Genomic DNA, 23,784 nt, shown 5'->3' with positions numbered 1-23,784 from the left:
TGTCAGTATAAATTTGTAATAATATCTTGCGAACATAGATGTCTACATTCAAAACCAAACATTTTTATTTTTAGAGGTTGTATATGAAAGATATATCAACAACAATAAGACACACTAAATATGGACTGGTACGCAAAGAGCTTAAGATGGATTGGACGAGATGTTGCATTGTGCTACCTAGTTACATCTCCGGACCATCAACGAGATCATACCATCCCATTAACGAGATTGATAAACTTGTATTCCTGCGATCCCCAGTAGACCTAGATACAGATCGTCTATCCCTCGATGTATCAAACTTTACCTGAAAAAACACCATCAAGCCTAAGCAAAAGATGCAAATCATCCACGACGACTGATTCTGCGGAGTACAATCGAATAACTCCCATCTGGGTGAAGTTCGAAACATTCCACGAGACAGCACCAAATCGACTCACAAAACAGAGCCCATGCATCACGCCAAATAACGAATAAATTCCAGTAGAACAAAAAGATTCCCCAAAATACATCGGTGATGAATGACTTGAGCACCTTCTTCCAGAATCCACCATCTTTGAGTACTTTCCATACTCCATTAGAAACTGTTATTCTTGTACCGGTATCTTCGGGTGAATTGTTCCTACTACGCATTGTACCAAAAGCCGGTGTCGAACTTCCAACCCAAATATCCCACCACTTTTGAAGATCCGGATCCCTGAATGTTCTTGTTGTATTGCGTGCCCTACCAAACATGCCTCGCAGCGTCTCTTTTACGAATGATACTACGGAAAAGTGAGTTTATAGCCTATATAAGTCGATCTATTGAACTTACTTCCCCATAATTCTAAGGCTGCGCGATAAGTACCTAACCAGAAAATCCATGTGCCGACCATCATGATGATTAAAAAATTCTCTGGTGCAGGTGGCAGCCGAGGGTAGTTTTCCTGCATATTATTTACCAATTTTTGTAATGAAGAAGGAGGGTATGCATGTATTGTCGTGGCTGTTTCTTTGGACTTGGTGGACTGAGCTAAGCCCTCTCGAGAATATCGATCTTGATATGCATCTGTAGTCTGGAATATGATAGCTGAGCTTGCTGTGAAGAGCCAAAGGATTAACTTTGCTAGGTGTAACATCGTTGCTGATGGTTGAAATCTGCAGCGAGGTTTCTGAGCAAGTTCGATTTTATCCCTCCAAGTTCTAAATTTTCAAGTGCTTAAGAATTTTAACGAGGTGAGCGAATTCTGCAAAGGTGAGTATATGAACTTACAAACGAGGATGTCAACATTAAGGGCAGAGAAATTGCCGATTTGTGCACGCCCTGGGCTGTGAGCTGAACTCCAGTATTTTAATTTTTTGTTATCTAGGTCTTGTCTTGTTTGTACTATGCGCTCACTCATATCTTCTACTCTACCTGAGAAAAGGTGAGATCCATACACAGCTTCTTATTGTGCGGGAGAAGAAAATGAAGTGCACTTTATGGTAATGCTACCTGTGACTTTAAATCTAAATCCTTTCACCTCAGGATTGGAGATGGAAGGTTCACTTCACAGAGATCAGTAGCACCAACTTTCTTGAATCATTGTAAAACTATTCTTTCTCAGCCCTTGCAAAACTGTTTCCATCATTTCCCACACTGCTGTCTTCACTCCAAGCTGCGATCTATTTTCACAGACTCATCCGGATAATTTAAAAAGCGGCGATCAACGTCCGTGTGACCATCTTCACAGCATCAGTTCCATAACCACCCATGGCTGCGCTTTGAAAGAATGCAAACACGCTTCTTCCCCCGACCAAACCGATCATACTCTGCAGAAACGATGCGAATGATGCTGTCAGAAAGTAAGTTATATGCTTCCCTGTCTCGTTTTTTATACTTACTAGCTCTCGGTCCCAGCGAGGTGAAACCTAATAACCAGAGTATTGGACCACTTGGTGGGAAGAAAAAAAGGACTCCTTTCGCAATGTAGAAAGCTGTCCACCATGGATTCGCCTTGATCAAATTCTTGATCATGTTTGGTAGATCCCTCCATCTAATCTTGTACCATTTAGCATATTCTTGCATTTCTAGTTCTTGGTTGGAGTAACTTACTCCATTTATAATCTGAGTGAATTTAAGCCGGACGACGAGTTTTAAAAGCGACAGCATGGTTGTAGGTTAATGCAAGGTTCGAGGTATTTTAACCGTCTGGCTCGAGCAGAGATGTTCATTATATAAGATAGAAAGAATGTGAGAAGACAAAAGAAGCAAGTTCGAAATCGTCGATCGAAAGTGCTTCTTCTCGGGTATACGCTGTGGTCTACGCCGCGGTAAACGGCGGAAACATGCATATATGATCTATCTTAATATTTCTTCTTTGCCATTCCCCTTGGAATCTTTAATGTTCGGGAGAATTCTCTGCATTCTGAGACATTAACTAATTGCACTATCTCATCCGAAGGCATGGAAGAAACATCACTGGAAGTTTCTATCATTGCCATTTACTAGATTCTTTGCTAGAGAGTACGATACCGAGAAAGACTGAAATATGTAGACATTCTGAGAGCCATATGGAAATGATCCGTCGGAAAAAGAAATGTTCGATGTACGACAGGAATTGCTGATGGAAGCTGGTATCAAAAGAAGGAAGCCCGAGACTGAGACTGAATCGCCCATAAAAAACTTGACAAATCATCCCAATTAATTCCGTATGCCGTGTGAGCTTCGAAAAAAAAACATATATACTTAAATAGAATTGTGATTGGGTGGAACAAAGGGTTGAGCAACCAAATGTTGCTCCAAGCTCCTCTTCCACATCCTGCAACACACCAGTAACGCAACCGATTTGGGAAGTTTATAACTTCAACAAACCACAGCTCGGTTGCTACACAGCTACTGCTTTGGCTTGTGGCAGTCTTGGACCATCAGTTGACTAGAAGTATAACAAGGTATAAAATTCGTGAATAAGGCGTCTGAAACGTAACGTGATGTAAAATGATGGTTCATTAATAACGACGCTATCTGCTTCATATGATCTCCTATCCCTGAATTAAAAGCTTCGAACTCCTTAACATGCCGAGAATGTGACGTTCAAAGCTTCGCAGTGCCATTCCTAGCAGCACCGCCCGATCCCAAAAGGCCACCAACAATGCCCGCAACACCACCCAGTCTGGCCGCCATATTCACAGCACCAAGCCCATAGCCTCCCATACCGGCACTCTGAAGATAAGCAAACAGGCTCTTCGCCCCAACCACGCCAAACTCACTGTGTAACATCGATGCAAATGAAGCTGTTGAAAAACTTAGCACTATAATAAGCCTTTTGAGATTCCTCACTTACCAGCCCTTGGCCCTTTACTTGCGAATCCTAACGCCCAAAGAATTGGACCACTAGACGTGGCTGGGGCAAAGAATACGATTCCGTTCACAACGTAAAAGGCTGTCTGGTATGGATTTTCCCGAATATAGTCCTGGATATCGACCGGTAAATCATTCCATTCAATTTCATAGATTTTAGCATGCGCCTTTTCAACCTCATCACGAAATTCAGACGGAAGTTGTGTATAGGTTGCTTCTGCAGTCTCTTTAAGCGCGGTACCATGTTTCTTAAAGGCGTCTATGACACCAGTGGTCCACTCTGCGGCGAGTTTTTGAAACTGCATGACTTCGGGAAAGGTAATCGTTTTCATGACTTGAGTATGCACGTTCTCGACGTTATCCCGGATTCCTGAAGGTACCTGTCCATAGATTGCTTCCGTCGACTCTTTCGGCGCGGTACCGAGTTTTTGAAGTCTGGCAGTAAATGCAGTGAGTGCAGCACCAATTTTCTCGGAGTGAAACCCTTGAAGAGAGGAAAGTGCTTGAGCGAGTGAATTCTCGTTGTTCGTAGCTTGATTCAAGGCACTAGTAGGTGTTGCGAGAAGGCATGCGCAGACAACGATATTTCTGAAATTAACCATCGTCGTATATTGTTTTAAAGTGTGTAAGGAAAGATACTCATGTGCATCGATCTTATTCAATAATTAAAATATATATCAATATAAGAAAAACGCGGACTTCAATGGCAGCTTTTAAAGTGAGGGGACTATGTTAGGAAAGCACAAAACCGAGGTTGCATCTTTGTTTGTGACTGGCTAGTAGATGTCCACGTAGGAGATGTCTACGCAGGAGGTGTGTTTTCTGAGGTCCTAAAGTCGGCAGGATCTAGAGAAGACCAAATTGACCGCGTTGGCTTCAAAAAGTCATCTCAAATAATCTCACAATTATAGTATGAGTGTTACAGATTTATGAATGTATACGTAGATGGAACTGTGATTGTGATTTTGATTGAGGTGAAGTTGATGTTGATGTTGATATTGAAGTGAAGTGAAGGGTTAAGGTTAAACAGCCAAGCCAAGCCTTGCTCCAAGCTTCTTGCCAGTCCGCAGTCCCCGCAACGCGCCAGTAACGCGATCAATTCGGGAAATTTATAACCTCATCGCCCGACCACAACTCAATTTCTACAGAATTTCTGTATGGCTCATGCGCCCTAGAAAATGAATATGTTGTGAACCAAATGTGCCGATTTGAGTTATTAGGTACTATTTTATTGTTATACTACGACTTGGCGGATTGGTTTAGGGACAAGAAGGAAAACGGGTACGGCCTACCAGCGCATTCCGCCGCAATCCACTGCGACTTCTGAGTTTGCTGATTGTAAAAAAGATCCAGTTCCCAGCGAAAATGCTCCACGAGATACTCCTCTCACTCTCAGGGCATCCGTCTCCGCTCCTCACTGCCGACCATTCATCCTCATCCTCGATCCTCTCCCCCTCAGAAAAGTCCCTCCTCTCCTCTGTCGCCCATCTAAGTGACCTTCACTGCAAGCTCCTCGCGCAAACAAATACTATATCTTCAAAGCACTCCTCGAGTATTTGCCAGGCTGTTGCTACATCTATAAGCTCCGTACATATTGTAAGCTTTCAACGGAAAGTACTTGAGGTTGAGAATGGCATCTTGCGCAAAGATTCTGGGAGTGTGGGCGCATATAATATTGTGCCGCTGACATTTATCGTGGAGAAATTTTCTGGCTGGACAAGGCGAATGGAATGGTTCTTGGAGATTGTGGACTTCATGATGCAAGATGTGGGCGGAAAGAAGTGTAGTGGGGCTATGGTCATCGACAAGTTGTGCAATGCTATACAAACAGGATATGCAGATATAGAGGAGGCGGCACTAAGTCTAGTGAAGGTCGCGCAGACTGCTTGGCTTAAGCAGGTATCGGCCTGGATTCTATACGGACGGCTACCGAGTTTTGGACGCGGGGATTTCTTCGTTCAAAAGGATGATTCCGAGGTACAATTTCATGCTCCTTGCTTAAACAAAAACTCGCTGACTGGTGATAGGATTACAAGACTAATAAGGACTTATTGCCAGCATTTGTGTCGGATTCCACTGCCTCATCGCTTCTCTTCATCGGACGATCCTTAAACCACATTCGAGTCAAGGGCATCTCTTCTGCATCATCTCCAGAACTCGACTTATTATCCTCTCATTTACGACAATTATCTACCCTCCAGTTTCCAATCAATGGCGCCAATTTCGCCCGAGTCATAGCCGCTATCCGTCTTTCCCTATCTCAAACTACTTTACAAAAGCTCTTGCCGTTGAGCAAGGTCATTGAAGTATTGACATTACTACGAGAATTCTTTTTGCTTGGTCGAGGAGAATTTGCCATAGCGTTAATATCTGAGGCCGATGAAAAGATTCGATCACGATGGAGAAGATCCGAAAATTTGGGATATGAGAAGAGGGAAGGCTTGGGAAATATTGTTGTGAAGGAAGGGGAAGTCTCTGCTGTCCTTGCTAGGACCTGGGCTGCGATGGGCGCACAACAAGGCCAGAACGATGAGGAGGATGATGACGATTTGCTTGAACTTGCAAGAGATCTTGTTCAGTTGAGTATTACAAAAGGAAATCCGAATACACAAGGAAAGGCCAGCTCAAGTGCTTCACAATCTTCTGTGATTGTCTCCACCCCTTTCCGGAATCTCCTTCTTTCGGTTCCTGTGGCTCTTACAATGCACATCCCTTCGCCCTTAGATCTATTCCTTACTTCATCTGACATCCAGATGTATTCAAGCATCAATGCTTATCTTTTAGCAGTTCACAGGGCACACCTGCGACTCACTAATCTTTGGAAGATAACTTCTTTACGTCGTGATCATCCAGCACCTCCTGGCCCACCTTTTGGAAGTTCTACTTTTGGTCGAAAAAAGGTTCTCACACTTCGAAATAGAGCTAAAGAACGTTCTCACGCCATGCGTAGCGTGTGGGCAACCAGCAGAGCTGCAGTCTTCTTTTTAGGTGAGACAGAAGCATATCTTCAAGGCGAGGTTGTACAAGGAACATGGTTAGGCTTTACAGCCTGGCTCACGGGAGAGACTCAGGCATCAAGGTCCCAAGATGAAGATCAAGATATCTGGTTGCAAGCTGCCAGACAATCGACCTCGAAGAACGCTAGCCACAGTCATGACCCACAAACACTCGCAGATGCACATAGGAGATACCTCGCTGCTTTGGCATCCAACCTTCTTCTAAATACATCAACTTTTACGGACCCGCTATACTATCTACTGCAGCAAATTGATCACCTCGTCGCTCTTGTCCACCGTATCCATTCTATCTGGCAATCACTGGATCTTGAAGCCGACGAGGGAGTAGTAGATGCATTCTCTGACTTCCACAAAGAAGAACAGGATATCAAAGAACAGCTTGTAACAGTAGCAAAACGGGTAAAAGATGCAATTGAAGAATTGGTTAAGACTCTACGGGACATAGACCAAGATAAAAATGGCTGGGATAGTGGATATGAAGAACTCGTCTTGGGAGAGGAAGGGGCATATGTTCCTGCTAAAGTTGGTAGAGTGGACAGGTTACTGATGAAGCTTGATTTTGGAGGCTGGTTTGATAAAAGGGGTAATGAGGAAACAGGAGATGTTTTTGATGATTTGGGCGATTATGGTTAATGAATTGTTGGTTTTTGAAACCGCAAGGAAGGGAAAAATGGAGAATACCCAGGCGTTCAGGCACCGGTGGTATGATTATGAATTTAACAATAAGGCGTATTGACCAAATAATCATTTTTTTAGCCAGTTTATAGAATTACTATTTCTAGTGGAAGGTTGTTATTTGGATCTGATGACCCCACGAATATCACTCGGTCAAACAGGTAATCCAAGTGTGCGAGGACCTATTTGGTACGCCAAATTTGTACTACTTTTCTCTTTTTTTTTCTCTTTTCCCGTGCTTTCAATGGTATTCTAATGATCTTTTCATCTTTCAAATACTTCAATCCCCATCGTCTCTTCCCAATTCCGAGGTGGAACATACATAGAGAACAGTTTTATAGTCAATATTCCGTATTCCTTAGAGATCCCCCAGCTCTTTTGCATACAGCTCATTGTCTTAGTCCTGTGGATCGCTCCTGTTAATTCCTTGGAGGAGCCTTTGGATTGGTAAATTATGCATGTTTTGCACCGGAGCTTCTTCATAGGATTTTTTATTGCCAACTCCCAATTCAATAAGACCTTTTTCGTGGTAAATCTCTTGTTGAAAAACTTGCTGGCGGAAACTATGAGTTCATCCTAAGAGAATAAATTCTTGGTGCAGGATTCTTCGAAATCTGGATGGATTCTAAATACCTGTTGTTTGAACTCAGGGTCCGAGGTTGCGCACAATGACGACTTGGTACATTTGTTCATCTTGGGAGAAATCGATATTCTAGACGTGAACTGCGGCTGGATGAGTATATTGATACTTCTAATCTTCCGCTGGCGATTTCCAAGATTTGTGAATATTTAGAAATGGGAATGTTTCGAGCAATGTAGCGTCGAGTTTCCCGGTAAGCAGTTCTTCTAATCCGTGTGAATTGATGGCGATTTCGTGAACCATCCATGGAGATGCACATGTGAATCTACTGGAGTGCGTCTCATGATTTAAGCGAGGGATGAAGCTGTAGCCCGTTCTATTGACAGAGGAAACATGACTATGTTTTGATTAGCTGATGATTCGGCAAAACAGTTTATTCTCGATGCTTATTTTACAGTTAGTTTATCCGACTGCCATCATGCAATACCAAAGAGCAAGTAAAGTAGAAGAGAAATTCCTGCATGAAATAGTGATAGGTCCATGAGGATTCGTGTACCCTTCGTACTCTTTTTCCCTCGATTCGAAACATGCTGGTGGAACTAATTGACCCATCCCTATAATTTTATGTCACTACGAAGTCGTGGGTATGAACAGCTGGTTTTGGGAGGTCCATAGTACCGAAAGGTATTTAGATCCTGATTCCACTTCATTTCCGCTGCAGGTGTTAGCCAGAATAACCTAAAGAGGTCCAGACTCCAGTCGCTTGAATGCCGCATATTCATTATTGGTGTGGTCTGCTTCATACATGTGAACTTCGAGTTAGACTAACTGTTAGGAAGATCCGAGGGGTTGGTATGCTCTATTTGTTGAGGATGCCGTCGAGTATAAAGACTGCACAGATTGATTTACTGTTTGATTTTGGTATACTGTGAACATTCCGTGGTCATCTGATTATTGTAGCCATAGTTATGGTGTCTCTGCAGCTGTCACTTCTTGACTGTCACAGATGAAGGAAATACTGTTATTTCTATTTAAGAAGGCTTATTTACCTTGTATGGCGAAGACGAAAATCGATACAAATACTAGATATACAACAATTATGAGGTTCGTGGTTACTTGGACATATTCGATATGTTTCTCTGAAGCTGTGACTTAAGTAAGGTTACTTTCGTCCAAAATATATGAAAGAATACTCCCTTCTTTGGACCCTATTATAACTCTCAACTCGGTATTATCATCCAAACTACTTTCATATCCCGATACATTTAATTTCTTAAATATTATTTTAGCATGAGAATACCACAACGTCTTTTGTTGCATATCTGACGGATTCTGACTGTGATGGATTCCGACTACAATGGGTTCCAACTGTGATGGATTCCGACTACAATGGGTTCCAACTGTGAAGGATTCCGACTGTGAAGGATTCAGACTGTGGAGGATTCCAAATGTGATGAATTCTGACTGACTCCTGCCTGAGAGAAATTCCGTCAATCCACAATTAGAATCTATACGGGATATTTTTCAGATATGCAACAATACATTTGATCTCAGAGTCTCAACCAATCAAGACTACGGCATAATGATATAGATATACTTGCCATGAAAGTAACTTAGAGTTTTGTTGCACATCTAGCAGATTCCGAGACAAGCCCTGTCTGCTATATATCCGGAACCAAATTGAGAATCTAGGCGGAATTCTTCAGATATGCAACAATACATTGAGTCTCAAAGGATTAACCAATCAAGACTATTAAGTCATTTTTGGGAAATGACTAGTTGGAAATATTGCTGCACATCTGTCGGAATTCCGAATAGGAGGGTGTATTGTAATCCTACCTAGTTTTGGAGTGGGAGAAAGTCGCCTGGGCGGAAGAGTTGTGAACAAATATTCTGAATTTTTTGGGCATATAGCATAGTTATTTGACTTGAGGTTTACACAATTAAAGCTACGATGTTATGTTTTGATATAGTTGGGACGAGACTGCCTTGGAAGTCTGACCTGTTGGAGTGGGGTTTAATTTGAATGGAGAAGAGAAAAACGGGCATGAAGCTACCTACTTTCGCTCATGTGGTCTTACGTGGAGCAGACTTACAAGGTACCCAAGTGAATGGGATGAGTTTGCGAGGAAGAAAATAAAAATATTTAAAAAGCCAACTGCTCTAGGCTCAAAATAGTTTCGGCTATCACTGCATGATTGAGCCTTTTCCAAGCTTCTCTGCTCCTTCGACTATATCTCTTTCGCTCAAAACAAACTCCAGCATTAACAAGAATAATGATCAGTCCCGAGTCATACTAATAATCTGGGTACTTATTACCTTGTACAAAGGCCTCTATCCCTCTGATTATTAAGTAATTTTTTTACGGATCTTTGATGTCGTTGATTGAAAACCAAAATCAGAGATTCGAATAATCACCTGAAAAGACAGTGGATATTGTTCTCAAGCAGCGATCTGATATTCTAGACTGGATATCATCCAGTCTTCTCATAATCATTGTCACTTTCGGTTGTTCCACATGTGGTTCTCGTCAAATATATGCCATCAAAGTTGAAACCTCTCAATGAATCTTATTACAACATTTTAGCTGAACTTTTGCCCACAGCAAGTTTTCCTCCTTAGAGAGGTTGAGAGATTGGAACAGGCTACAACTTGTTACCTATTTATTCTTTAGCTTTTTGGTAGCCCTAAGCTTGAAAACCGTCAGATAGATATATTATATGTACATACCATGACCAGGGTAAAGTACTAATGTTAGCAAGACGCAGTGTTTAGGAATTTTCGGGTTTTAGTATCCTTCTTTTGCGATTCACTCATTAAATTCCCCTTTTACAGACCAAGTTTGGAAATAGAGGGGAATTCAGGAGTTTCCGAGGAGAAGAGGCTCAGAAATTGAAGCCTTGCCAATTGTTGTGATAGAATGAAGGAGGCTTTATTTAAGACGCACCTGCCTAGTCTACTGATGCTTCGTATCAAAGGGACAACAACGAAAGAATCTGTTTTTCACAAGCTATCAATGAAACGAATTTCTCTCCGTTTGTAGGATTCTAATTTCTGATTTCTATGAGGAGATTTAAGTCTTACATAACTCTTTTGGAGAGAAGTTACAATACAATACTGGATTTGAATTTATAGTACTTGCTTTCGGATGATACTTCGAGAGTGATAGCGAGAAACGAATCTTCTATACCATTAATATTGTGGCAGCATGTCTAAGCATTTGACATCAAATCTAGTACGATATATTAGTACGATATATCAAAGCTAATATATACAATACTCCTGGAAGCAACTAACTGAATGCACCTCAACTTCCAATTCACTTGTGCTGTCTAATGAAGGTGTGAAAACATGGCGCGTTGTCTAGTCAGTTCTAAATTTCCTTGAAAAAACAATGCAATGAAGGAATCTTTTCCCTTGTGCACCAAGAACTAGAAATTAGAGATTGAGGGATTGAGTATTTTGTGAAGGCAGAAATATCATGCTTTCCCCCTTTCTGTATATTCACCCACAAGAGCGGGGCTCAGTAGAATTTCCAGGAGGGTAGAACGATTCATAATTAGGTATGACTGCAAGAGGTGAATATGATTTAAAAAATGAGTCTAACGCTTTGGAGTTCCTCTACTATCACCACAGCTACTATAAATCAAGTGAAGTTAGGATATTTTCCTTTATTGCATCAACAACATACGATTGTTATAAGAGATCGGTGGTAAGGAAAGTCCTATAATATGATAAGATGGAGGAAGTCTATATCATCTGATGTTGGCCAATATCTTGAACTTTGTCAGTGATAATGCTTACATAGCAACAAATGTAACAATTGACAACAATTAATTTTCCATTTGATTACCTGACTTCAAACGAAAAGCCATACCATTCGAGAATCATATCAGTAACCTCAATCTCAGCTCTGCAAAATAGTCTAATGAATCAGAACCTCAAAGATCATCTTTCCGTTGAAGTTTCAATATCCATAATTAGAAGGCAGTCATATCATGAGCAATTATCATCCTTAAACAACTCCAAAGATTGTGCGGAAGGGTCATACGATCAAGTACATAAGCTGCGACAGTAGGTTTGTCCTAGCAACAGAGGGGGAGGAGGGGTAAAGACTAAAATCATACCATTGCACTATTTAAAAGAGCTTCAATCCCCTATGTGCAGCACTACAAACAAGGAAAGCAAGTATGGAAGAAGAGGTGGGATTGTTTTAATTATGGCCAAACAGGCCGGGGAGGTGCATTAGCTAGTATCTCAAGAATAGCAGGACTGATAAGGAAAATGTAAGATTTAAAGTATTTTGTATGAAGTTGTCGAATTTTCCATCTTGCCTGATGAAATCAAACAGAGATATAAAAAATTACAACATTGTTATAAAAATGACAATAAAAAAGCAAAGTTGATAATATTCAAAGTCAATTGAATCAACTTTACCAAGAAATCGAAAAGAAAGAGACCTTACAGTCTAAAGCGCGCACCCATCTCTCTTTGAAGAAGCAATTGTGCCAATTAATCGGGAAAATTCAAGCTTAGTGCCATGAGTGGACGGTCATGGTTGTAACGATACTGTACTGGAGGCGGCGGCTGCCTCCAGTACAGTATCGTTACACAAAGAAGGGTCTAAGGGTGAGATAAAAAGATATCGATGTTGTTATATCACACTTTGTATGATCACGAGTATTTATTTACTCATTCACTCACTCCCAGAAATCCAAACCTGCTCTTAAGTGAATGCACATGTGATATGAAAGACCATTACACAAAAGTTCTCTATATAACACAGTATCCCATGCTACCTCGACAATGTGTAAACAGAAAAGATATTTGATGTCCTCACCCTGTATATCTCAAATATACAATCCAGAAATGTCTCCTCAGGCTGTGGCCATGGAACAGACGTTAGGCAAAAGCCCTTGAGGGAGAAAATACTAATTTCCTCGACTTAGCTCACTATATTTTAAGATTAGATCATAGTAAAAGGTAAAATAGAAAATGATGGTAGTTAACAGCATCGATAATCGACAGCAAGGTAATCTTTTAAAGGCGATTTGAATGACAATAACTAGTTCAAACTTACAGAGAAGAGATGTATTCATCGGAATACCGTATTTTAGAATCAGGTATTCGTAGGCTAAATGAGGAAAAGCTCAGAATCTCTCTCTCGTTCCACTAGACCATAACCACCATCTTTTATTGTGGCACTCAAGTACAATAAAGAGGTCATATCCAACAGAAGATCTCGTTTATATTGTCTGCGAGATAAAATTCAAAGCCACTTCACATCCAATAAAAGACCACGCACGTAGTGCTCATCAACTAATCAACCCACCTCCCAAAACCCCTCACATAATAATCATAAATGCTCTATAATTAGCACATAGCACCCAATATTCCCAAAACCAATACCTACCTACCTACCTACCTACTTATAAAACAACCATCCACACCCAGTTTTTTCTCGACTACCAAATGGAATAACACCTCGGAGAACACAACACATGAGGATATTCATCCTGCATACAAGTTTGCTAGCACATGAAAGCCAACAAGTAGAATAAACTTTTAAAATTTCAAGCCGTAGAATATCCAGACGATATTATATTATCGATGTTGAAAAGGACGAGATATAGAACGAATAACTACAGTGATAAGAATCAGCAACAGTCACTCTTATAGACGGCAAAACATGAGACCTAGACTCCTCGTCGATTCGTGGTGTTGGTAGTCATACTTACTTAATTACCTAGTATTCTCGGACGTACCTCCCTAGTATTCTCTTAAAAACTCCGCTCAGAATAGAAAGCTGTGCTGAATACACGAGAGATGCAAGACTCACTTCTGGAACAAACAATTCAATACCACAATATCATCATCTGTCTCTATCTCTGTTTCCAATCCATCAATGAAGGAAAATCCAGCCCTTGGATAAAGATAAAGCGTCTCGAACCGCATCATTACAATCTGAATATTTCACCTAAAAAATAAGACAAAACAAAACAAAACATCCTACTACCCAACCTACTGTACCATATTCACTCCTCCTCTCCATTCACCTTCCCTCTGCCATCCACCCAACCTAGACATATAACCCCCTTCCCCGCCTCCCCCTCCCCCGCATGCTCCAAAACCCAACCAATAATCCCATTGATGCAGTGAGTAGACTTCCGACTTCTAACCTTAGACCGCAGATTTCTAACTTCTAACTTCTAACCTCTAACCTCTAACTTCAACCCTCAACCACCCACTCCAAAAAGAAAGATATAACCTACTTAGCCATAAGCCACTACAGAGCACCGCCGCTGGGAGGATGACAATTGTGCGGAGTTATCCATTATCTGTTATCCGTTACGCTTTTAAAAAGATTTAATTCTTTTTTTTTTAACTTTCTGTTTTCTAAAAGGGATGGTGATGATGGATGGTGATGAATCAACAGATAAGATTGATTGGTTGATTGGTTGGTTTTTACTATTTACTTTTATATAATTAAATAGATAAATACCTGACTTGAATGAAAATAGTAATTTTCTAGATATTTGCATCATACTAGTTTTGTATTTCATCTCTAGAGGCTCTGCTAGCGATATAAAATTCAAAGGGGGAAGAGACTAAGATTACAATAAAACGACAATATCGGAAATAATAGAATAAGAGAACAATAGAATGGAAATACAATAGCGAGTCATGGATTCAAGTAATTACTAAATACCACTGTAAAGGGAGAATAGATGCGGAAAAACCATATCCAAGGACAAACGGAAAGAGAAGCGTATTACAGAATATCGATGGAAGATATCTGAATATTAATTTATTGTAGATATCTTGCACTGCTGGGCTTAAAATACCGTCTTTTTATACCCCTCCTTCTTTTAAGGGTCTTCGCCGAGGCCTCGGACAACTCTCCAACACCCTTCTTTCCAACACTACCATACTAAACCAACACGAATAGAGCCCAGACGAACCATAAGGCTACTAGGTCTTCGACCATGCGTACAAACCAGGCACCAAGAAGATTTCAACTAACCCAGACAACTTATGTCCCATCAAAATATAGCCCAACCAACTACGTTTCAGACCTCACCCCCCCCACTAAACCTGATCACCTATCTCTTTCCGGTGAAGCTGCAAGCAATTGACCATCTGGCCGGAAGGCCATCATGAGAACTAGTCAATGTTGGTAATACCAACCAAAAATGATGTGGTGATGACCATTGATCGTATTCGCAGCCGCGGTGGAGTTTGATCCCAAGACCAAGGTCAGGCAGATCCAGATTATTGGACCGGCTAGTCATTAGATCTTGTTACCAAGCCACAATTGAGGCTCGGATCAATAAATTTGATGTAGACTTCGTGAGGATATAAATCCGAACAGATGGACAATATCCCGCCAATTTGACATCGGAAACGCACATTCATACGTGCATATTAAACTTCCAACTCGATAACCATCTCAAAAAACATCCCAAAATCCCATTGCTTAACTACGAGTCCACATGCAGTATCGTGAACCCCAAACCCAAGAGGTCTGCGCCCCAAACGTATACAACAGACTATCAATTGACCCAAGGTCAAAGATGGCAGTGCAGATCGGCTCATCCTCGCGTGTATGATACAGAAAACTAGATTTCACTTACAGAAATCAAATCGAATTTTGCGGCGTAGTTTCTACACCGTAAGTACGAGATGCGAAAAGCCAAATTTAACCTGTACACTGCGGTGTAGTGCTATGTCTCCTCTCGCGTCACTACCCCAGAGTTTTGTTTGGACCTGCGTTGCATTTCTATGGGAGCTATGACTTTACTTACCTACTTACACTTAGATACCACACCGTGCCGTGCATAAATATGTCGTCGCCACCATAAAAAATAGGGATGGCAAGGAAATGGATTACTTGAAGCTTTTCTGAGAGCCAAGATATTATTATGCGACACGCGAGTAAGAAGTTGACGCTTTCGACGTAGGATTCAAAACACATGATATTGTCTATGATGACGAAACAAAAACGTGAAGATTCCTTGTACATGTCGCACTTCCCCTTGGAAAGGAAAAAAATAAATAAATAAAAAAATAAATGAATTGGATTTAAAGTTTCAACGTTGTGCTCCAATTATTAAGTGAATGGCTGTGAGTTTGATAATTTCCGAAATGTACGGATTGGGCGAAGGGATTAAAAAGGTTGGGCCGATTTCTGAAATGCTAAATGTTAAATGCTTTATGCTTCATCTTCGCTGACATGTACAAAGTATCTTTTTCGTGAAGAATGACAAAGAAATGATTAAACGTTTTAATTGGTAATTATGAGAAATGAAGAATATCCCAAAGTGGTTGAAGTTTCTCAAAGTTTAACTGAGGGAATGCATTGTCCTTGCATATCTCTTTCCCGATTGAGAGTCAAGGGAAATCTTTGCCAAGACAGCCAATCATTAGTTTGGCCGGAGAAAAGTCGTGTACTCCTTGAGAAATGGGAAAAGGCAGTTTTTAACCTGAGGCAAGTGTTCGCGCTTCGGAAAAGATTTAATTTTGCTCCGGGTTGTGGGAGGGTTGTGGAAGGGAGCACATTCTGGTCCTTGTGAGTCTTACTTTGTATTTGTCTTGTGCCTTTTTTTAGCTTTTTGTTCTGCTTCCATCTACTAACTACCTACAGCCTATTACCTTCCCACCTGATAAAATTGTATTTAAATATCGCTTATAGATCTTTAGCCACGCCACCACGGTGACACATTGTTTACAGGAAAAGCGTAATAGATTCCCCTGAATCTTCAGTATGAGTATGGTTAAAGGAAATAGAAAGAGTTCTGCGCGCACGGTAGACCGTCTATAAGCTTTTGATTCAAGATTCAAGACAACAATCAATTGCTCAGGCAGTCCAGCATAACGTGCTGCAGGTGCAGTCTCATCAAGCTATTCGATGACTCGATAGTATTTGTAGTGGGGATCCTGTGCTTCCTCCACGAGGGATTCTCATCCCATAGGATACCTATGCGCGACGAACGGTAAGACACGGGGTCGGTTGTACGATATTCTTTTTGGCCGCTTCATGAGTCGTTGAAACTTATGAACCGCAGCGTTGGAGCCACCTAGACTAGACTGATCAGGTCAAATTTTTCAGCCGGCGTGGTTGGTTCGAGGATTGCGATCTTGGCCGTTCAGATGCGGTCTCAACGCCATCTATGAATCCGTGCTGTCGATGCTTGATCACCTGTGAAAGGAAGCAGAACGATTGTGGAGAACGCTAACAATTGCAAGTACATACATACAAATATTGGAGCATGAATATTGTGTGGAAGATCTCATCTCGCTCATCTAGAAGTTTAATCTTCTATCTGTCGTATTATTGTGATTCGAATATTGTTTGTGCAAGGAAGTTCAAATGTGATAATAGGGTGGTAATTATAAAACGCAGCCATACACTGCCCACGAGCTTACCCCTGTGGTTCTGTAATACCGTATGCAACTCTTTGGCTGCATTGTTACCTTTTACGTGTCAGGCCATAATTCGGATTGTGAAGGGTAATTTAGGATTTTAGCTACCAAGATGCACTCCGCAAGCACATGCAGATGAGTTGATTACTGACTGGTACCTAGGCACACGGAATAGATGAGCTGTTCACTCGAGAAGGTCTTGAAGATTGAAATTGTTGGGCGATGATTCAATGGGGACGTGAGACAATGATAATTCTATCTCTCCCTTCGACAACGGTGAACTAATTGAACGGACTTATTAAGTCATTATATGTCTAGCATCGGTATTTTATATTCAACGACCTGGGAAGAAAAGGAGTCGGGAAGTGAGACTTCGGATATTATAGAATATCTATAGCATGATTGGCTTAATTTAGATATCTAGAAATATCAAGTACCAAGCAAAGGAAACCATAATCTGTGCCCCAGATGCCGGGAAATAGGATGACTGCTTGAAATGTATCGTCGGAGGCTTACTTTAAGGGCAGACCAATGGATACCCATTCTTAGATGAGCTTGGGGTAAATATGTATGTCAGTCCGAATGTACGTATTCCGTACTGGGTTATCATCCATGAATGTCAGATTACAAGGAAGAAAAGATCCTAGAAATTGTTTCCATTCATAGATGAAATATTGTCCGATATGATTTATGATTTCCTAAGAACCATTGTACCACACTCAGGGAATCAGGAATGATGTCGAAGCAGAACAATTCATGTTTAAATCTTCTTTGTTGGAAAACCCTAAAGGCATCTAAAGCCCTAAAGTAGACATTAATACAGATACGAGTACGGATACAAGTTACAGCACAAACATAACCTCCCCTCCGATGAAATTTTTATTCTTATGCCAATGCTATGTATGCATCGAACAGCGCTACAGCGCACAAAACCAACCCGGATGCATGAAAACTTGTACCGTCCGTAATAGGTACATGATCGTTTAACTGGTCCCTGATTTTAAACATCTAGTTCTAGACCGAAAGGGCAACAAAATTAGCGTACACCTTGACATTTTATTTTTCTTGCCTTCGACGGAGTAGATACTTGTGTCCAGTGTCCACTGTCTTCATGTCATTACTTGATCCTGTGCCTGAGTTGTGGATTTGGGTGGTGGATTCAAAAGTGGATTTGGAGAGTATCAAAAATCAAAAACATTGGTTCATCTCGTAAGTTTGAGTTTGATGCCAATGTCTGACTACAGAGCACCTAATACTCTCTTCGTAAGCTAAGGGAGAACAGATACCTAAAGTGGTGAATTGAAGGAAGAATTGAGACTTTCTGACTTTTCTCCGTACCGTACCGTACCGAGCTCCTGCAGTGACTCCGCATTGTAATATTTGTGGCAGTTATGACTGCGCGTTAACGAGTATGTAGGATGTAGGATGTAGGTAGTCTAGTATCTAATAGCTAATATCTACTACCTACCATAACTACCTCTTGTACATATAATATTGAAAGAGGAGGCATAACTTCTCCGTATCGACGGGATCGGGTACATGACTTATAATAATAGATGATTCAACATTGATTTAACGAAGTTACGAATATATACGGCACAAGCAACATAAAACGAGAAACGAAACGAGGGCTGAATAGTGAACTCAGATCAACGGGCTCTTTATTTTCTTGGGAAGGAGTTTCAAAAGACTTGATTTTACTCAATTCATCCCTTGGCCCTTTACAAGCCAGCCAGCCAGCCAGCCATCTCTTCCTTCTTCCTCTGTACAATTCTTGAATCTATACTACACTACCTACCTACCTACCTACCTACTGGATTATTGGACCTGGACCATACACATCAATCAATCAATCAATCAGCCACAGCTAGACCAGGTCCTGGCGACCACGCACAACAAAATCTCTAATCCAATTCATTTTCATCATCTCATCCACATCCACAATTTCATCCCATCCCATCCCATACCATCCCATCCCATCCCTCGTTTCCCCATCACCTGCAAAAAACCTTGGAAAATTAACCCTCTCATACTTTCACATACTCCTACATCTCCTCTCGCTCGTACTCCCGCACATACCAGGCCCACGAACCAACCATATCTTCTCATCTAGACTTTTATCTTCTTTCTCCCTTACTTTCGTAATAATTAAAAGAATTCCTAATTTCAAATACCATCCGAATTTCGCAATTACATTCCCTCTACATTCGAGTTCCCCCAATTCATCAAAAGAGAGTAAAGAAGACTTCGACCATTTCGATCAATTCCTCCATCTTTCGTCTTGCCTGTCTGGCTTAACGTTTTATTATTCATCCTTTTCACCCTGTTCGAATTATACGGAATATCCCCCCCAATACATCAAAAACCAAGCAACCAAAGCAGCGCGATTTATGATATCTGAATGAACGTCATGCAAGCGCAAACGGGATCCACTTTCACAAACCAATTTTCTATTTATTAACTCGCAACAAGGAAGGACCTCGTGGGTTTGTAAACGTTCTATCGCTTCCTCACACGTAAACTCCGGCGAGATTTTTCAATTATTGGTCATGGTCAACGCGTGCAGATACTAGATCGAAACCCCCGGAGCCCCGTGAAGGTTTGGACTGGTGTTTTACAAAGAATCTTTTACATCTCACTGCCAACCTCTGTAATATTGAGAGGGGCATAACAATTGTATCATACATATCGATGGAAAGATGGGTATGTGGCCGTTCCGTTGGAAGAGTACTCGCAGAGCGTTGCGCAGTGGGGCAAGCAAGTCTCGTTCCGAAGACTCAACCATGCACAATGCTGGCACACAGCCTGACCCTGGGAGGCATGACGGATCCGAATTAAACCCTTCCTTGGTCCCAGAGAGAAGATTAAGCCGGAGGGACACTCAGAGAAGAAGAAAATCCTCGAGGGAGTCGAAAAAATTACAGAAACCCGAGAGGCAAAGGGCTTACAGTTTTTCTCCTGGTCGAAACGATAGCATTCGCGTGCCTAGAGACGCGCATAGACCTCCCGTTCCTCCCTTACCTGCGAATGTTCGAAACGGAGAAGAAACAATAATTGGCGTTACAGGTCAACAGGGCGAGAATTTAATGGACTGCGAGAGGGTGCCAACACTACACAAAAGAGGTGCCGCGGAACTTTCAAGACGGAAGTCGAGTAAGAAACGCAAGGAGGATCATAATAGAGAGGAGGAACTCAAAGCAATGGTTTCTTTTATGCCCCATAGACCGGCCGTCGATGCCTCATCTTCTGGTCGTCCCATGAAGAAGGACAGTAAGAGAATGCGCAACGGATTGAAAGGAAATTTACAGAACCCTCATTCTGATATTTCATTACCAACGGCCGAATCGATGCTCTCTTCAGTATCCTCGAATTCCGAACGTCAAAGATCTTGGAGAATATCCGCATTGGATGCATTGGCACCTCGGCCTACAATTCGACATTCTGAAAATCCTCGATATGCGCCAGGTGTAACCGGTTTTGGCTCGGATATATCCGAATCCCAGAGAAGGCGTGTTTCGGACCGTATACACATTCCAGAAGAAGTTTTAAAAGCGAATAAGAGAATTGATGAACTCGCTGATGATCTGGATGCGCGAGAGCTACGGGAGCTCATGGAAAGAGATCAAAAGAGACAAGAAAAGAAGAAGATGGCTGAGAGGTTGAAGGCAGAGCGAAGGTTAACAAGAAAGCAAGAGAAACAAAAGGCCGATGAAGCTGCCGCGGCTCGATATGGCACGCCGCCGCCGGATAATATGGAGAGAGGGGTTCTTGGAAGAGAAGTAGTAGGCTTGGGTATTGGAACTTCGGCGGTTACAACATCAAGCAAAAGGAGAGGCTCAGATACTTGGGATACTGGCAGAGGAAAGCGACCCGCGGATGCCTTTCTCAGCGATTCTGTCGCGCACGAAACACCATTCGCCGACGAGAACTTAACCACTTCTCCAGAACGTGCTGAACCATTCTTGGGAACTGCGGAGGTTGGTACTATTGGCAAAGCTAACATTTCACCACCTGCTTCACCACGAGCCTATAACCGAGGACCATCAAACATGTCACAAGTGATGAACTTGGATAAATCCAGGACTCCTTCCCCATCAAAAAAGCAGCGAATAGAAACAGAATCTGTCAAGCAGCCTGCAGAGGCCAAAACCTCTCAATCATGGACATCATTCTTCAGGAGAAATAAAAGACTCAGTAGAGCTTCTACGCCATCCTTCTCCAACACTTCGCGGGAAACAGTACAAACTGGGCCACCACCGCATTTGGCATATGCACCAATGGTTAGGCAAACATCAAATATTCCCAAACGAACAATGTCAAAATTCAGGGAGGACTTACCGGAACTTCCAATCTCACCACCAGATTCCCGAGTTCAATCTCCTGAGGCTGATGTCGTACCACCGATACGAACAGATTATCCAGATAAGAGAACTAGTTTACGAAGATCCCTAGAAGAGCAAAGGAGACACGATACTCCAATCAGTGCTATGCGTTTACGAGATGGCACTCCTACTAGCGGCCACAGATCAACAGATATACCCTCACCTGAACCACCTACCCTTCTTTCACAATCCCTTGCATCAATAGATTCTGAAGGATCATGGCTTTCGGGAAAGAGAACTACTTCTAAACGAGGATCTGCACAGATGACATTGGCACCATTAAGGGATTCTGCAAGCTCATTACAACAGCGATACAAGGAATTGTCGGAATCTTCCGAAGAGCTTGGAATTGCCGAAGACGAATACTTTAGTCGCATTACCCCAGGTCCCGAGGAGGAGAATACGATGAAGCGTCAATCTAACGGCCTTCCCATGGCTTCTAGTTATGAGGAAGATGGACGTAGTATCAAGCAAAACCCAATTCCGGAAGAGAAGACAAAATGGGGAGCAGTAGCAAGACATCCTACTGTGGTTCACCGTGAAAGAGCAAAATCTCGCGAGGGACTTGTGGACGAAAGTGCTGAAGGTTCTCCGAATTACCGAAGAAGCATCAGTTGTCAGGCTGAATTCGTCAACGAGGATAGCCCTGATTTCAGCTAAGATACGACTGCTTGACTTGAAGCCAGAGCCCCAGAGATCACGGACGAGTGTGAGTCACAATGGTTCATAGGGTCGAATGGTGAAAAGATGAGGATTTTCAAGGATAATTTGACAAGACGAGACGAGCACAACTTTAAAAATATTTTATCACAATGAGTTTTGTCAAAACTGACACCCACGCTCATTGCAAATTTTCCTTTGTCATCATTCACTCTTTCCACCATTTCCTTATAAAAAGGTTCGACTCGATCCAAAAACCAAAAAAAAAAAAATATCAAAAAAGCTTCATCTCGGTCATCGTCATTATCTAAGATATCCTTATTCTATATACAACCTATCGATTCCTATCATCATTACTCACATCACTTCAGAAATCGAAAAATTCATGTGTTTACGACAAATCTTTTCCTCTTCTTTTTTTCCTTTTGTTTTCTTCCGGTTTCATAATGAATTGATATCCCAATTAGCACATAGATTTTCTGCTTTTTTTTTTTTTTTTTTTTTTTTTGGCTTTTTGATATTTTCCAATCGATTCCCCATCATGTATCTGAAATAGGGTCCGAAAAAAAGAAAAAGCGGGTATTTGTTGGGGGAGTGAAATGGATCGGATCTTGATAAAAATTATGATGGCGTCACTCCTTTTTTTTTACAGGATCTTAAGGGATGGTTTTGGGCGAGATGGAAGGGGAGGAAAATATGTAATGTTACTTAGCGCGCGAAAGGTGGGAAAGCATAGCATGGGAAAGAAAGAAAGAAAGAAAGAAAGAAAAGAGTGTAGCAAACTCTTTAGGGATCAATGGAAATCAAAAATTTATAGTATTTAGTAATTGTGAGCTTTTTAGCTTCTTTATTTTTTCTTGCCGTTAATTTTTCTGGGTGTCTTTTATTGCTCCTTTTTTTTTGGTGAGAATTTTTGTGGTGAGTGGTGAGATGAGGTGAGTTGAGATGCGTCTTTTAGATGAGTGAGTGAGTTAGTGAGTGAGGATTGAAAAAGGGAGGGAGGAGAGGAGGGAGAGAGAGAGAGTTCTTCAAATTAGATGTTATCTAGATATATGCAGATGTATGCAGATGAAAGGGGAAGAAAAAGGAAAAGATGAAGGAATTGTGATGATATTATTCATAATTTATTTATGTAGGTTGGTGATTCGTAGGGTGGTAGGTTGGTGATATGTAGGGAGGGAGGGTAGGGTAGATAGATAAATGATGAGATTTATTTTGTTGATTGTATTGTGGCATGTATCTTCCTTTCGTAGTACCTTCTTTTGATATTTTATTGGTGTTATATGTTTTGTGCTGAATTTGAATCTGAATCTGAACTTGGATCGGAATGTGATGGGGATGGTGTGTAGATGTAGGAAGGAGTATGGAGTATATAGTTAGTATGCACATGTAATCTTACATGTACATGTAGTTTTTAGCTGGACTTTGGAAATGATTGGTTGATAGATAGATGAATAGGTAGGTAGGTAGATATGTAAGTAGAAATGGTGTATTTTGTTAAATCAACGGATCATGATTATGATGCTGATATGGTGTTGTGATTGATGAGGGAAGTGAGGGAGTGAGGGAGTGAGAAGGTGGTGGTTTTGGTTGGGATAGTGTAATGGGAGAAGGAAAGGGGGAGGGTTGGGGATGGAGATGGAGAGTTCAGTGTAGTGGGGTTCGGTGTACTCTGTAGTGTAGTGTGAAAGGAAACAGAGGGGGAATGGAGTGGGATGGTGATGCCGAAGA

At 41.5% G+C, this 23,784-nt stretch overlaps 7 protein-coding genes across 7 annotated transcripts; 3 read left to right on the top strand and 4 right to left on the bottom strand.

Annotated features, from left to right (window-relative positions):
- Nucleotides 1–342: 342 nt before the first annotated feature.
- On the bottom strand, nucleotides 343–2,128 carry SS1G_08541 (predicted protein; the record flags this gene model as incomplete). Its single annotated transcript, XM_001590751.1, has 4 exons — nucleotides 343–761; nucleotides 812–1,075; nucleotides 1,250–1,300; nucleotides 1,861–2,128. 4 exons carry the CDS (start codon nucleotides 2,126–2,128, stop codon nucleotides 343–345), a joined length of 1,002 nt encoding a protein of 333 aa, XP_001590801.1.
- A 921-nt stretch (nucleotides 2,129–3,049) lies between these two features.
- On the bottom strand, nucleotides 3,050–3,918 carry SS1G_08540 (hypothetical protein; the record flags this gene model as incomplete). Its single annotated transcript, XM_001590750.1, has 2 exons — nucleotides 3,050–3,249; nucleotides 3,300–3,918. 2 exons carry the CDS (start codon nucleotides 3,916–3,918, stop codon nucleotides 3,050–3,052), a joined length of 819 nt encoding a protein of 272 aa, XP_001590800.1.
- Nucleotides 3,919–4,681: 763 nt separating this feature from the next.
- SS1G_08539 (hypothetical protein) lies at nucleotides 4,682–6,966 on the top strand (the record flags this gene model as incomplete). The annotated part of the gene is made up of 2 exons (XM_001590749.1): nucleotides 4,682–5,293; nucleotides 5,344–6,966. 2 exons carry the CDS (start codon nucleotides 4,682–4,684, stop codon nucleotides 6,964–6,966), a joined length of 2,235 nt encoding a protein of 744 aa, XP_001590799.1.
- A 793-nt stretch (nucleotides 6,967–7,759) lies between these two features.
- Nucleotides 7,760–8,200, bottom strand: SS1G_08538 (predicted protein; the record flags this gene model as incomplete). The annotated part of the gene is made up of 2 exons (XM_001590748.1): nucleotides 7,760–7,985; nucleotides 8,076–8,200. 2 exons carry the CDS (start codon nucleotides 8,198–8,200, stop codon nucleotides 7,760–7,762), a joined length of 351 nt encoding a protein of 116 aa, XP_001590798.1.
- Nucleotides 8,201–15,162: 6,962 nt separating this feature from the next.
- On the top strand, nucleotides 15,163–15,494 carry SS1G_08537 (predicted protein; the record flags this gene model as incomplete). Its single annotated transcript, XM_001590747.1, has 3 exons — nucleotides 15,163–15,192; nucleotides 15,225–15,260; nucleotides 15,408–15,494. The coding sequence occupies 3 exons, from the start codon at nucleotides 15,163–15,165 to the stop codon at nucleotides 15,492–15,494; spliced, it is 153 nt and encodes a 50-aa protein (XP_001590797.1).
- Nucleotides 15,495–16,679: 1,185 nt separating this feature from the next.
- Nucleotides 16,680–17,056, bottom strand: SS1G_08536 (predicted protein; the record flags this gene model as incomplete). Its single annotated transcript, XM_001590746.1, has 2 exons — nucleotides 16,680–16,820; nucleotides 17,015–17,056. 2 exons carry the CDS (start codon nucleotides 17,054–17,056, stop codon nucleotides 16,680–16,682), a joined length of 183 nt encoding a protein of 60 aa, XP_001590796.1.
- A 2,738-nt stretch (nucleotides 17,057–19,794) lies between these two features.
- On the top strand, nucleotides 19,795–22,053 carry SS1G_08535 (hypothetical protein; the record flags this gene model as incomplete). Its single annotated transcript, XM_001590745.1, has 1 exon — nucleotides 19,795–22,053. The coding sequence occupies one exon, from the start codon at nucleotides 19,795–19,797 to the stop codon at nucleotides 22,051–22,053; it is 2,259 nt and encodes a 752-aa protein (XP_001590795.1).
- Nucleotides 22,054–23,784: the final 1,731 nt, after the last annotated feature.

The sequence above is a fragment of the Sclerotinia sclerotiorum genome, genomic scaffold (genome assembly GCF_000146945.2).
Source record: "Sclerotinia sclerotiorum 1980 UF-70 scaffold_11 genomic scaffold, whole genome shotgun sequence".
Classification (NCBI taxonomy): Eukaryota; Fungi; Ascomycota; class Leotiomycetes; order Helotiales; family Sclerotiniaceae; genus Sclerotinia; species Sclerotinia sclerotiorum.
This window is presented reverse-complemented; position numbering and strand designations above follow the sequence as displayed.